Here is a 14,257-nt window from a genome sequence, read left to right as displayed (position 1 = left end):
TTTCAAATCCATATTCATTAAAGGATTTTTATTTTTATCATCCTGGAGTCGAGCGCCTGGGATTGATTTTGTTTGCCACATCCTACCCGTGTTCTACCACATACTGTATTCTTTCCTCTGTCTCATATCACCTCTAAAATATTTTCAAGGCCTTCATGTACAAATGTATTATTGATCGCTTTAAATTCATGCACTCTAATCAATACTTTTCCAAACAGTCATCACTCTAACTGGCTATTTTATCTTTATTTCATGAAATACTTCAAGCAAAGCTGGATGTTTATTTAGCAAGTTTGTATTCTTTACACAGACAGGCAGAATTGCAGTTGTAACTTCAGATCGTTAGTATGGATTTTATACATTCTGGGCAATTACTTTATTATTTATTCCGACGTTCTATTTCATTATTAAATGACTTTACTCTGTGCAGGCTGAAAAAAATGTACTCAAGTAAATCAGGTCCTTTCTCTGGCAGATTTTATAGATTCACTGCAAACCCAGCTCAGCAAAACAACTGCACCTGAACTGTGAGCTGTCATATTTCATGTTATAAATTACTAAGTAATAACTGAACTCCCCTCATGTGAGATGAAATTGAAAGTTCTGAATAAAGCCAGCAGTGGTTGATAGTTTTCATCAGAATATGTGTTTTTTGTTCTTTTCTCGCTTTGAATACAACACACATTTGAGCAGCTGATTTATCTTGTTGGTCACAAGTTGGATTTTTTACTATTTATCCGGATAAATACAAAATTAAAAAAAAAAAAGAAGAAGCTGTGCCGGTCAACATCTCAGCTGATGCCGGACTGAGCGACTCTGTTCTTTCCCTACAGGACTGGAATTAATTAGCAGCGATAGTAAAGGTCACCATGACCAAAATAAATTTAAAAAAAACCTACAGAACTCGAAATTTGAGCCAATGACCTTTTCAGTCCTTTTTATTTGCACTCAGACGAAAAGCTGACTTCAAATATCCTGTGAAAGTTTTTGATTACACTCAGTGCCACATCAAGCCAGGGCATTGTGGGTGAAAAAAAAAAAAAAAAAAAAAAAAAAAAGTACTTACGTGTAAACATTGTTAGGAACCAGGGAATAGCATAAAGCTGTGCGGAAAAAGAAAAGAGAAAAAAGATGATGACATAAGCATAACTTATACATTGGGGAAAATAATAATATGATCCCCTCCTGAATTTTTAAGTTTGCTCACACACACATGGTAATAAACAGTCTTTAAGTTTTATGGTAGTTTCATTTTAATGGAGAGAGACAGAATGTCAACTAAAAATCCAGAAATAACACATAACAGCATGAATTTTGGCTGCCACAGGTTGTGTGCCCATATTGCACACAGATTACAATCGATTGATCGATTATTCAATTATAGATAAGTTGTTATATGTAAGTACACCTGTCCAAACAATTCATTTTGTGGGTAAGACCAAAGAACTGTCAAAGGACGTCAGGGACAAGACTGTGAACCTGCACAAAGACCATCAGAAAAAAGCTTGGAGAGAAGCTGACAAATGCTGGTCCAATTATTCAGAAATGGAAGAAATTTAAATGATTTACAGAAGACTTGGGAGAATAGGGCTGGGACCAGATGAAACCAAAATCGAGCTCTTTTGCATCAACTCATCCTGACTTGCTGGGAGGAAGAAAAATGCTGAGTATGACCCAAAAAACACAATCCCCACGGTCAAACACAGAGGTAGAAACATTACTCTTGGACTTTTTTCTGCTAAGTTTACAGGATGACATCACCACACTGAGGGGCCAAAGGACAGGGCCATCTACTGTACCATAAAAAGAAAAGGCAAAAAAGAAAAGCTGAAGCTTTGAGCTGCCAAGCAGCAAGTAAGAAAAGGATTTAGAGAGTCTCTGTAAAGAGGGGTGGGCTAGAATCCCTCCTGAGATGTGTGCAAACCTGGTGACCAGCTAAAAGAAACGTCTGACCACTGAGCTTGCCAACAAGGGATTCTCCTCCAGTTGCTATGTTCTGCTTGGGGATAAAATACTTATTTGACTCTCATTCAATTAAAATGAAACTAGCACAAAAATTTAAGACTGTTCATTTCTTTGGAAGAGAGCAAACTTACCAATTCAGCAGGGGATCACATACAGCATTCATGTGTGCGTAGTATTCAACACATCAACTCAAAATAACACGCTAAGACTCAATCTCTGAGAAAAGCAGCACACATGGCTGTGAATCTCCACAGCTAAGAAACCGTAACAGCAATAAAGAGCAAACTGCTGACTTTGGTTATAAGTCGACGGGAAAAACGCTAACAATGAAAATGAATCTCAATATACTGATCTTGTCATTTGTCATTCGTCCTTTCTTTCTCTCTTATTTACTCTCTGCACTTCCCTGGGAGGAAAAGCATAAAATTGAAATGAAATAAGGCACACAGACAGATACAGACACACACACACACACACACACACACACACACACACACACACACACACACACACACACACACACTACGCCATTAACCAACTGTTCTAGCAACTGCCAATTGCTGGCCACTGTCACCAAGGCTTTGTAAATTTCAGCGGCAAAAGCTCTGGAGCAGCAACAGCGGAGTTATCTCAGCCAGTTTACTGATTGCTAATTGCGAGGGAGCTGGTGACTGTTCAGTGGACCTCTTGTGTGCCTAAGTGTGACGAGACGGCCACTGCACTCAGAGTCTCATCCTCAGCCGCAACAGCCCAGCAGCAGGACTGCGAGTACAGCCAGATTGGATTAGCGTAGGTGTAAATGGCAGACTCAGGAGAGGCGATGTAGCCAAAATTGAAAGTGGCCCTGAATTAAACCACTGGCAACATGCAATTTGACTCTGCTGGAGCGGAGTCCAGGAACTCTGCAGCATTTCCAAAGATTACTTGTGGTTTCTGCATGTTTGCACAACATTTTTGGTTTTTTCTTTCTTTCTGAAAGACAAAGTGTGTTGAACTAGCCATGTTCCGGTTTGCATGTATGAGAAATCCATTCATACTGCAGTGACATTCGGCCTTTTAGTGCAGATGGATTTACTGCCTGAGTAAAACAACAGCTCAGAGTGTGCTCTGCAGTTCACAAAGGGAAAAGGGATTTATTATATATAAAGTCTGATTACTGGGACTGAAATCAAGCATGAAAGCTGTATCAACAAAGAGTGTTCCAGTATTGCCCTGGCCTAACAACAAAAGCAAGCATACAAAGTCCCCTTTGAAATGGTAGTACTGTACATGCTCTAAATGACAACCCAGAATGATAAGCAGTTTTTGGAAGGCCCAAGTCTGAACAATGAAGGCGCAAAAGACTAAAATAATTACAACAGGGCATCTGTTTAGCATAAAAACATGTTTAAACAGCCAAAAAAAAAAAGCAAAATCACCTGCAGGCTACATTTTTTTCTCCATACACTTTCATATTCTGACAATCAACAAGCACAGTTTGGTGCTTCACTTGCTCCATTTTACAGCTGCAATATCAGACACTGAGGAAATAGAGACTTAAATCCCTGACTCCTCTGTGATAAAGACCCCACTTTTCATCGGGTAACGTCTCAGAGGCCGGGCTGTGGATGACACACATTCATCAGCACACAAACTGAAACCCTGGAGAGACGGTGGAGACTTTAACCTTGTCACTGTCTGAGCAGAGCCGTAAGAAGGAAAGCAAAGGGCGAGGAGAGGTGGCGCAAAGTAAGAGAAATAAGGTAAGCCTGACAGAGGACAATCATTAAGTGTGCCTTGCAGACATTAGCCGCTGTATAAATCATTACCAGCGGACTATGGGGAAAACTTGACCCTGGCCACAAATTCTGGAAACGGGGATGTGGAACAAAAAATGTCATTGACTATGAAAAGATATACGTAACAATCTATGGATGGTCATTTTCTTTGTCCCCTGGCAATGAGACACTAAGAATATTTTTGTACTATTTTTGACTTGCCATTAAATATACATTTGCAATAACAAAAAAATGTTAATAACCAGGCATGTCCTACACTGCTGACTTTTATTTTCATCACTCTGCCAGAACACTTGCACTCTTGGTAACTTACATCTGGGATGAAGCCAATCTCATTTAGATGGTTGCTTAGCTCTGGGTCATGGAAGGCAATCATTTGAGAGAAGACAGTCAAGTACTCTGAAAAAGAGGCAAAAGGTCCATAAAGAGTGTACTGAGTAGTTTGAGTGTTCAGGCGTGAAGAACAGTAGGTCTGACCAAACAAAGCTCTATAGTAACCAGTAGAAAATACAACCAACAGTGTTGAGCCACCTCTCGTTTCTTTATAGTTTGCAAGAAAAATTAAACATAGGTGCAGCAATTTATTGAAACATATGCAAACATAAATGAAATAAAGTATATAAGGTGATTTTTTACAATTTTAATGAGCTTGAAAGTCAATATTCCCTTCAATAGGCAAGGCAAGGCAAGTTTATTTATATAGCACAATTCAACAACAAGGTGATTCAAAGTGCTTTACAGAGACATTAAAAAAACGAAAACAATAAAAAGCATGATTTAAAATTGATTAAAAAAAACAGTAGATAAAATCAGAACAGTAGATAAAATATAAGTTTTGAAATTTAAGCTTAAAAGTGTGGATTTGGTGCTTTATTCAAATGCAGCTGAGAATAGGTGAGTCTTCAACCTGGATTTAAATAAACTGAGTGTTTCAGCTGATCTGAGGCTTTCTGGGAGTTTGTTCCAGATATAAGGAGCATAAAAGCTGAATGCAGCTTCTCTGTGTCTGGTTCTGACTCTGGGAACTGATAAAAAACCAGATCCAGATGACCTGAGGGATCTGGAAGGTTCATACTGGGTCAGGAGGTCACTGATGTATTTTGGTCCTACACCATTCACCAGTGGGAGCATGTAAATGTTAAACAGAAGGGGTCCCAAGATGGAACCTTGTGGTTCTGTCTAAAACCTGACTGGAAGGCGTCATAGCAGTTATTAGGTAATAGCCTCCCCACAGTCAAAATCTCAACATTACTGAAGCAGTGTGGGCTCATCTTGACAAAGAAGAGAAGAAAAGGCAGCCAACATCCAAAGAAGAGCTTTGAAATGTCCTTCAAGAAGACTGGAGAACTATTCCCAACGACTACTTACATAGAATAGAATAGAATAGAATAGAATAGAATAGAATAAAATTCAACTTTATTGTCATTGCACATGCACAGGTACAGGGCAACGAAATGCAGTTTGCATCCATCCAGAAGTGCTTTAGTGATATAGATATATTACAATATATATTAGCAATAATATAGATATGTAAGTATATTACAGAAATGGGTCTATTATGGTATGTTATAATGTACACGGTATGAAGTATGTTGTGAATATTCTATAACTATAAGTATGTACAGGCTGTAGTGAGTACAAGCTATGTACAGGATATGAACAGGATATAAATATGAAAAACTATACAGAATATGAAATAAATAACTTTACAGAAATCTGAGATATAGAGTTATACAGAAATGGGAACTATGCAAGTTGTAAACAGTTGTAGGGTTAAAAATTATCGTATGTACAGAATGATTATTTACACAGAGCTATACAGTAGTGCAGTTAAGATAAGTGAGATATGTGGATAATTTCTACAGAGGCTATATAAAGTGCTAGTGGTTGTGAGTGGTGGTTCAGTTCATTTTATTATTGTGTGTTTGAGGGTACAGTTGTCCATTGTGGGTGTGTGTATGTTCAGTCCATGTGTTAACGTGGGTCAGATGTCAGGAGGCAGAGTTCAGGAGTCTGACAACTGTGGGGAAGAAGCTGTTCCGGTACCTGGTGGTCTTAGTCCGGAGGCTCCTGTAGCGCCTCCCAGAGGGCAGGAGGGTGAAGAGTCCATGTGATGGGTGACTGGGGTCCCTGATGATTTTACCAGCCCTTTTCAGACACCGCTTCCTGTAGATGTCTTTTATGGCAGGAAGTGGTGCTCCGGCGATGCGCTGGGCAGTTTTCACGACCCTCTGCAACGCCTTCCGGTCCGAGGCAGAGCAGTTCCTGTACCAGACTGTTATACAGTTGGTCAGGATGCTCTCGATGGTGCAACGATAGAAGTTCACCAGGATGTCTGAGGACAGGTGGTTCTTCCTCAGAGTCCTCAAGAAGAAGAGGCACTGGTGAGCCTTCTTGACCAGCTTGGAGCAGTTGGTCGTCCAGGTGAGATCCTCGGAGATGTGGACTCCCAGAAACTTGAAGCTGCTCACACGCTTAATGTGGATGGGTGGATGTGGGTCAGCATTCCTCCTGTAGTCCACGATGAGCTCCTTGGTCTTCTCGGTGTTAAGCAGCAGGTTGTTTGTGTCGCACCACTCAGCCAGACGATCCACCTCCGCCCTGTAGGCGGCCTCATCGTTGTCACTGATGAGGCCAATCACCGCGGTGTCATATGCAAACTTAATGATGGTGTTGGAACCATCAGCCGGTCTGCAGTCGTGGGTGAAGAGGGAGTAGAGGAAACGGCTCATCACACAGCCTTGTGGTACACCGGTGTTCATCGTGATTGTAGATGAGCAGCGGTTATCCAGCCAGACATGTTGGGGGCGGTTGGTCAGGAAGTCCAGTAACCATTTGCAGATGAGGGAACTGATGCCCAGGTCTGTCAGTTTCCTGATGAGTTGTGAGGGGTGGATTGTACTGAATGCTGAACTGAAGTCTATAAACAGCATTCTGGCGTAGGTGTTGTTGTTGTCCAGGTGTGAGAGGACAGAGTGCAGTGCGATGGAGACTGCATCCTCTGTGCTCCTGTTCTGGCGGTATGCGAATTGGTGGGGGTCCAGGGTGGGGGGGAGACAGGATTTGAAGTGTGCTAGGACCAGCTGCTCTAAGCACTTAGTGATGATGGGGGTGAGTGCTACTGGGCGGTAGTCATTGAGGCAAGATGGGTTGGAGTTTTTGGGTATCGGGACGATGGAGGTGGATTTGAAGCAGGCCGGTACCACAGCGTGGGCCAAGGACAGGTTGAATATGTCTGTCAGCACTCCTGCAAGCTCCCCAGAACACGCTCTGAGAACACGCCCGGGGATGCCATCAGGACCTGCAGCCTTGTGGACATTGATCCTGCTCAGCACCGCTCCTACATCGGTGGGGGAGAGAGTCAGAGGTTGGTGGTCTGGCGTCACGTCTGCTTTGGTTGTGGTTGTGGGGTTCCCTCGCTCAAAACGAGCATAAAAGTTGTTGAGCTCGTTGAGGAAGGAGACATCAGAGGATGCGGGGGAGGGTTTAGTGGTCCTGTAGTCTGAGATGGTCTGGAGTCCTTGCCACATGCGTCGGGGGTTGGAGTTGGAGAAGTGTTCTTCTACCTTCTTTTTGTAATGGTGTTTGGCTTTTTTGATGCCCTTCTTTAGATTAGCCCTGGCTGTACTGTAGGCGTGTGCATCTCCTGACCTAAAGGTGGTGTTGCGGGCCTTCAGGAGGAGACGAACATCCCGGTTCATCCAAGGCTTCTGGTTGGGGTACATGGTGAGACATCATGGAGAAGCTCACGGCTCTCCAATGGGAGATTGAGAGGCCAGTGTTGGACTGTTAGAACAGCTTTGAAATTCATATGAGCTGTTCGCACTAAAGTAAAAAGCACCATCACTTCATGCGGATACCCTTTCGGCGCCAGCTGCGGTCGCAAGGCTGCAGCCGAACAAAAACACATGCTGTCCTCCCAGGAGCCCAGCATGAGTAGAGGTCTCTTTTTTCCCTCTTGTACTTTCCCATTGTAGTGTATATTTCAGTGTTTTTTTCTGTAACGCTACCGAAACCACATCGAAAGGAGCCAGCTGAGGTGGTTCGGGGATCTGACAAGGATGCCCCCTGGGCGCCTCCTGGGTGAGGTGTTCCAGGCATGTCCCACCGGGAGGAGGCCCCGGGGCAGACCCAGGACACGCTGGAGAGATTATATCTCTTGGCTGGCCTGGGAACACCTTGGTATTCCCCCGGATAAGCTGGAGGAGGTGGCTGGGGAGAGGGAGGTCTGGGCCTCTTTGCTTAGGCTGCTGCCCCCGCGACCCGGCCCCGGACAAAGCGGATGAAGATGGATGGATGGATGGATGGCTACCGATCTCCGACCTGTATCCTCATCTGATGTCTGTGTTGTGTGTGTAAGGTCGGAGGGGGGGGTCCTATTTCACTGCAGGGCAACCGGCACGTGGCAAATAAAGCCTTGATTGATTGATTGATTGAAATGTAAAGCAATCAGACTAAGAGAGTTCAGGCTGTGCTGAAGAATAAAGGTGGTCATACCAAATGTTGACTATTGACTCAGTTTTTTCCTTATATACTGCATTGCTATGTATATTTGTACACGTTTCAATAAACTGCTGAACCTATTTCTCTTTTTTCAAGCAAAATATAAAGAAATGAGGGGTGGTGCAGTATTGTTCATCAAAGAAAAACATACACAAACGTGACTCAGAAAAGCTTGAGTGTAGTAATTCCATCAAGTGAATCAGTTTTATTGAAATTTAGTCAACTCTTATGTGTTACCCACATGTTGCTCGTACTCTCCTGATCCACTTTTCAGCCTTTCTCAACCTCAGTACATAGTGAATGTAAACTCATGCTGCACAAAGCTGTGCAAGCCCCATTTCTTCACACAGTTCATCTACAAAGGAGCTCTGACCAGAAAGATAAACATTAGACAGCTCTCTCCAGGGCATCTAGCAGGGGAAGAAATGATAATAGTCACATTCCCCATGGAGTTCAAGAGGTGTATGGTGCAGCTGTTTATCAGTCACGTACGAATTGCCTGTGACATTTCTCTGCAGGCACTTGCAGTTTCATTTGTTTCCCTATCTCTAAATGATGCGACTCAGCTGCAAACTCCATTAAGAAAGACTGAAATTAGTTTTCAGAGCTTAGAAGCAACATGGAGCCAAAATTTAATCAACATTGAGCTGACGGGCTGATGCTCAGTGCCAGCCGATGATAATTTGCTTTTGAACTTAACTGAATGCTCAGACAACGTTTAATGCTTATTACTTAACTTGCAGTTGACTACATATGATAACCGGTAGAAATGACAACAAGTAATAAAATAATATGGAACAGCGTCTGCTCGAAGAATGAAAACTGAATATTTCATTAGTGCGTAAGTAACTCTCTGAGTTGTGCGAAGATTACTCAAGTATAGCTTACCTTGGATCACATGAGAGTTGTCCTTCAGAAAAAAGTTGTACAAGTACTTGGGGATGAAGGCAGACATGCAGGCATATGCCAAAGCTGGGAAGAGAATCAGATAAAAATGAAAGTATGAAAAGTATGAAAATAAAATGGAGATAAAATACTAGTTAGCTACTTGAGTTCACATTAAAAGTCTTGCCTTCATTGTTGAAATTCAGATATAGAAAGGGGGCACAAAGCGAATCCAAACCTGAAGTGAAAATCAAGTCAGAACAGCTCATGATCTTCACACAAATTCAACTGTAGGGTCAAGAAATTTAACAAGGAATTTGAAAAGTGTGGCATGACCACCACCTAGTGTCTATTTATGTACAGTACAATAATAAATAGTGCGAGTTACAAGAGAATGACTGACCCTGCCAGTAGACCAGGTCAGGGTGAGACACCACCCACGCTTTCAACACACGTCTGAACTTGATGTGGCCCTGGGGAGATGACAGCAGCTCATCATATTGGTGGCACCGTGGGATGTCCACTTCAATCTGTAAGCATGTGCACGAAAAGACAAAAGAGATTGAATGAAGTTAGATTAAATCCACTTGTATACACGGCGTAACATGCATTTTTAAACAGCTGTGTACCTGTCTGTCAGTTGGTATGGGAGTATCCTTGTCTATACCTTCATATTTAGCTTGAATGTCACCCTGTGCAAAAGAAGGAGAGTAAGCGGTACCACAAACAAATATAAAAATGCAACTTTTCATGATTTATTTTGTACCTCAATGCCCAGCAAGCCAGCCCACGCCAGCCCTCGTACAAGTGGGGGAATGTCCACTCTGGCTTCTTTCCACACTAGGGTCTTCTTGTACGGGTAGGCCTAAAGTCAAAGCAATACATTATTGAGTCCCAGTCTAACAATAACACGTTTAAACAACAAATACTACAAATACAGGACAGAAACTGAGGAAATGCTTTTGCATGCTGAGTGCTGCATATGAATTTGTATGGAGCCCAGACCTTGAGCAATCTGTCAAAGAGGATGATGCGGATGAGCTGGTACTCGGTGTCTCTTTCACGGATGATGAGTGGCAGCGTGACGGCGGCCGACAGTTCATTGCTGCTGTTGGACTGGGGCAAACTCGACTGTCTGGAGGAGGGAGAAATAAGCAGAGGGGGGGTATGACATTTCTCAAGCTAAAATAAATGATGAAGTAAGGTGTAAAATACTAAAGGGGAGGAGAGGATGACAAGAGCAACTTCAAGATTGAGAGCACTTACTCGTCTTCGAGGAGAGGGTAATAGGCTTCTCTGGCTACATCTTTCAACCTCTGGGGGAAAAAAAGACCACTTATGGTAAAAACAGTAACAGAAGTTTATAGTTTCTATAAATATCTAGTCTCTATAGTAATTTATAGTTTCTATTGCAAGTGCAATTTTACTGCAGTTGCAATACAGCAAGGCAACATTAAAAGATTTTGTCAACTAATAAAAACACACTTATTAATACAGAAGTACGAGTGGCATAATGACTGCAGTTGTTTTCAGTATATCAAAGGAAGCCCAGAAGGCTGCAGATAGTGCAGGAGTGTTCATAAAGAAATGTACACATTTTACGGTCTTACATTTCTGAGTTGGCACAGAGACAGCGTCACTGTCGTGTCATCGAGCAAGAAACTCCGATCCCTGCCCTGGCCAAACGTCTCCCCATCCTCCAAGACGAAACTGAAAAGGAGATGCAATCAAGATGCAGACAGGCTCAAAATTTAAATAAAAACTGCCAACCGCTCAGTCTTTTGTGTTTGTGCATATGTTGTTTTATACTTGGGCAGTGTGGAGATCGGTGGTTTGGACTGAATGATTTCCTGGTTGGTGAGCTCCTTTTCTAGGTCTCCACCTGCCAGACACCACAGATGATAAACCTCATCTATGGCCCGCTCCGACAGGTAATCCTCATCGTCGTCTAATAGCACACACACAAACATATACACACACACAAAAAGAGTAAAAACCCAACAGGCACAGGTGGCTCTACAACATATGAAAATAAATGGTGAAAGTAGTGACTGTTTGAAAAGGAAATGACACTAATAAAGTCTTTTTTTTTATTATTTCATCTGGCCTGCAACAAATAAAATAAACAGCGTAAATCTAAGGAAATCGCTTCCAGAACTAGAAAGCAGGAAAAACCAAAACTTTCTCATTTCTACTGTCAAGATGTTCTCGACAGTGGAAAGCTGTTGGCGTGGTGAAGAGAAAAGAGAGTTTGGAATTAAATACAGGACTGTATGGTATGTGAAAAGGAGGATAAAACAATGCTACGACTTTATTAGTAAAGGAACACTTAATTAAAGCAATTTCTGGATAATCTGTTCTGCTTTAAGAGTGTTTTTAAGGTTTTTAATCAAAGGAAAGTAGTTCGACATATGGTTTGTGTATGTCCGACGTTGTTGTGTGTTTCAGTGTCTGTGCAAGTCTGCATATTTGTTTGTGTGTAAGTGGGTAAGACCTTTGCAAAGGTCACTGATGTCGTCTGGGAGCACCAGATGTGCACAGCGCAGGGATGAGGAGAACAGGCTGACAGGCTTCTGGAAGGGTGTGTAGTGGCAGGAGATGCTATTAAAAACAGGGTCTTGCAGTAGTTCTGCAGGGGTTGGCCTATATTATGTATAAAAGTCAAAAGACATGATTATCATGACACCAAAAAAGATTTTCTTTTTAACTTAATGTCTAATGACCTGCAATAGGATATGAAATCCAACAGAAACTGGATTTACCTTTTAGATGGAAGAAAGGTCAAGCACTTCCTTAATAACTCAAGAACACTGTCAGGCAGCTCCTGTAAATATTATACAAATATGATCAACGCTGTCATAAATGGAACAGACACACCGCATTGATGCTTCCCAATAAGAGTCAAGAAATATTAGTGAGCATTTGCACAGTTGTTTAAGAGTGTCCATCGCCAAGACAACCTGGTTAACCTAGCAGTGTTTTCCATGGTGGAAGAAACCAGAACTCCAGGATAATGACGTGTACAAGCACTGAGAGAACATGCAAACTTCACATAAAAGGGCCCTGGCCATATTGAAACTGCTTCCCAACTTACATTATGTCACATTTTCAAATATAATAATGCATGAAATCTCTTTCTGTTTCTTTGTTTCTTTGTCCATAAACTCCTAAAAATCCATAAAATCTACTACCCTTTCAAAAAAACTTTTTGTGACATTAAGTACAAGCCAAACAAAACCGTAGCATGAGCATGTACTAGTTACAAAACTTCTAGGGATTTGCATGTAACAGACAGTGCTTAAATAAGCCACAGAGTGTGCAGAAGACGTCAATAATGACATCTGCAGAAAAGACCATTGCTGCTAACTTTCCCTCAATTCAGGATTTGTACAAATCCAGAATCAGGAAACGAACAGGCAATATCACTGCAGACCCATCACACCCCACACAAAACCTGTTCTAACGCCCCTCCTCTGGTAGGCGCTACAGAGCACTGTACGACTAAACAAGCAGACAAACACAGTATCTTTCCACAGTCCGTCACTCTGATGAACACTTAGAATGGTCACATAGTGTCCGTACATAAACATCCACCATACCTGCTGCTGGATGAAAGCATACTGTATATACTGTTTTTGTTTGTCTTTTATATCCATTCATCATCATACATACCTATATAAGATATTTTTGTTTGAATCACAAACTCCACCATTTATGTAAAAAATATTCAATAATTATTTGAGTGAAATCAACCACCCAAACAACTAAAATAATTTAGGTGAGTAAACAACAATATTTTTAGACTGAATATATGTACAATCTGGTTCGTGCTGTTTTGATTTCAGAACCTACATTTAGGTATCCAATTAGCATGAAGATCAAAGACATCAAAACACAGCCAACCTAGAGATAAATGTAGGTTTTACACGTGACTATAATACTGTGATGATAAATCCAACTTTAATGACTCTGTATTTTTATCAGAAAAGAAAAACCTAACTGCCCATCGTCACAACATTTGTCTGCATGATTCATAAGTAGGCTTATTCACGTCGTACTCAGATCACGCCTATATTTAAACTTCTCTTTGATTTCATCTGCAAACGCTGAAAGTATATCTTGAATAGTTGTGACTTTAATGTGTTGACAAAATCTGGCCATAGACAGACAGAAAGCATTCAAAATGTCTTTTATGGAGTTTATGTTATAGTAGGTTTCACACACACACATACAGACAACACCAGCTATGACATTGCTGCCGGTCAAACAGACATTAGGTTTACCTTAATGGTATCCAAGCAACCATGTTCCTCAGCAAGGACAGTGACAATGTCATCCATGCAACCTAAGGAGGACAAACAACATCGCCACTTAAGCCTAAACGAGACTAGAGGCACAATTTTTTCTGTGCTCTGAATAACCCAGATGACCTTTGTACTCACCCAGGGTTAAAATGAATTTCAGCCTCTCGCTTATATCAATATTCTGCAGGAGTCTTCTGCCCTGCAATTGATTCGATTTTAAGATGGAATTTCTAAACAAAAATCCAAAATCTTGCATGAATGTTTATTAAGAATTCTTACCGCACACAATTCGAAGAGCAAAATGCCGAGCGACCAGACATCAGACTTTGGTCCCGAGGGCAGAGGAGCTTCATCACGGGAAGGGTCACTGGGGTGGAAGGAGCCCTGAGCGATCACCTCTGGAGCAAGGTATGATGGGTACCTGAGGCAAAAATGACAGAGCAGATAAGTATTGCACTTTTATAAGCCTCAGAATAAGACAAATTATAAACAGCAAGTTAATTAAGGCTTTAAACCCCACAGGGAATTTGCTGAATTTCTGTTTTATATCTAATATGACATCTTCTTTATTACTCTATGTAAAGTGTTGTTATTGTTCTTGTTAATAAATGATGTCCAAACAGCTGTTCCTCAAAGCGAAAGCTGTTTGTCAGTTACATTTATTGAACTTTCAACACCAAATGTTTCATGAAAGTCACAGGAATGTGCCATCATTTCTCTTCTCAGTCTGCAAAAGGATATTACACAGATACTTGGTAGAACATGAAGACCTTTGGATTGTGATAAAAGCCCAAAGATCTGTTACAGTTCCTTAATCAGGAT

General features: G+C 41.5%; 1 protein-coding gene across 2 annotated transcripts in view; it reads right to left on the bottom strand.

Moving 5' to 3' along the window:
* Nucleotides 1–14,257, bottom strand: part of tbck (TBC1 domain containing kinase) — a 57,820-nt gene that overhangs the window by 40,954 nt on the left and 2,609 nt on the right. For both annotated transcript variants that reach the window (XM_085409746.1, XM_085409747.1), the window contains exons 6-21: nt 13,715–13,856; nt 13,574–13,634; nt 13,415–13,476; nt 11,894–11,955; nt 11,626–11,774; nt 10,941–11,079; nt 10,742–10,841; nt 10,398–10,447; nt 10,137–10,266; nt 9,898–9,996; nt 9,761–9,823; nt 9,535–9,661; nt 9,319–9,369; nt 9,135–9,218; nt 4,057–4,142; nt 1,067–1,103 (exon numbers count right to left, since the gene is read on the bottom strand). In XM_085409746.1, the coding sequence (XP_085265872.1) occupies nt 1,067–1,103; nt 4,057–4,142; nt 9,135–9,218; nt 9,319–9,369; nt 9,535–9,661; nt 9,761–9,823; nt 9,898–9,996; nt 10,137–10,266; nt 10,398–10,447; nt 10,742–10,841; nt 10,941–11,079; nt 11,626–11,774; nt 11,894–11,955; nt 13,415–13,476; nt 13,574–13,634; nt 13,715–13,856 (1,442 nt within the window). The remainder of the gene's footprint in view (nt 1–1,066; nt 1,104–4,056; nt 4,143–9,134; nt 9,219–9,318; nt 9,370–9,534; nt 9,662–9,760; nt 9,824–9,897; nt 9,997–10,136; nt 10,267–10,397; nt 10,448–10,741; nt 10,842–10,940; nt 11,080–11,625; nt 11,775–11,893; nt 11,956–13,414; nt 13,477–13,573; nt 13,635–13,714; nt 13,857–14,257) is intronic.

Source organism: Rhamphochromis longiceps, linkage group LG6 (assembly GCF_057381845.1).
Source record: "Rhamphochromis longiceps isolate RC_006_pf linkage group LG6, R_longiceps_female_GT1.1, whole genome shotgun sequence".
NCBI lineage: Eukaryota > Metazoa > Chordata > Actinopteri > Cichliformes > Cichlidae > Rhamphochromis > Rhamphochromis longiceps.
Note: the sequence above shows the minus strand (reverse complement) of the source record. Positions and strands in the feature narration are given on the sequence as shown.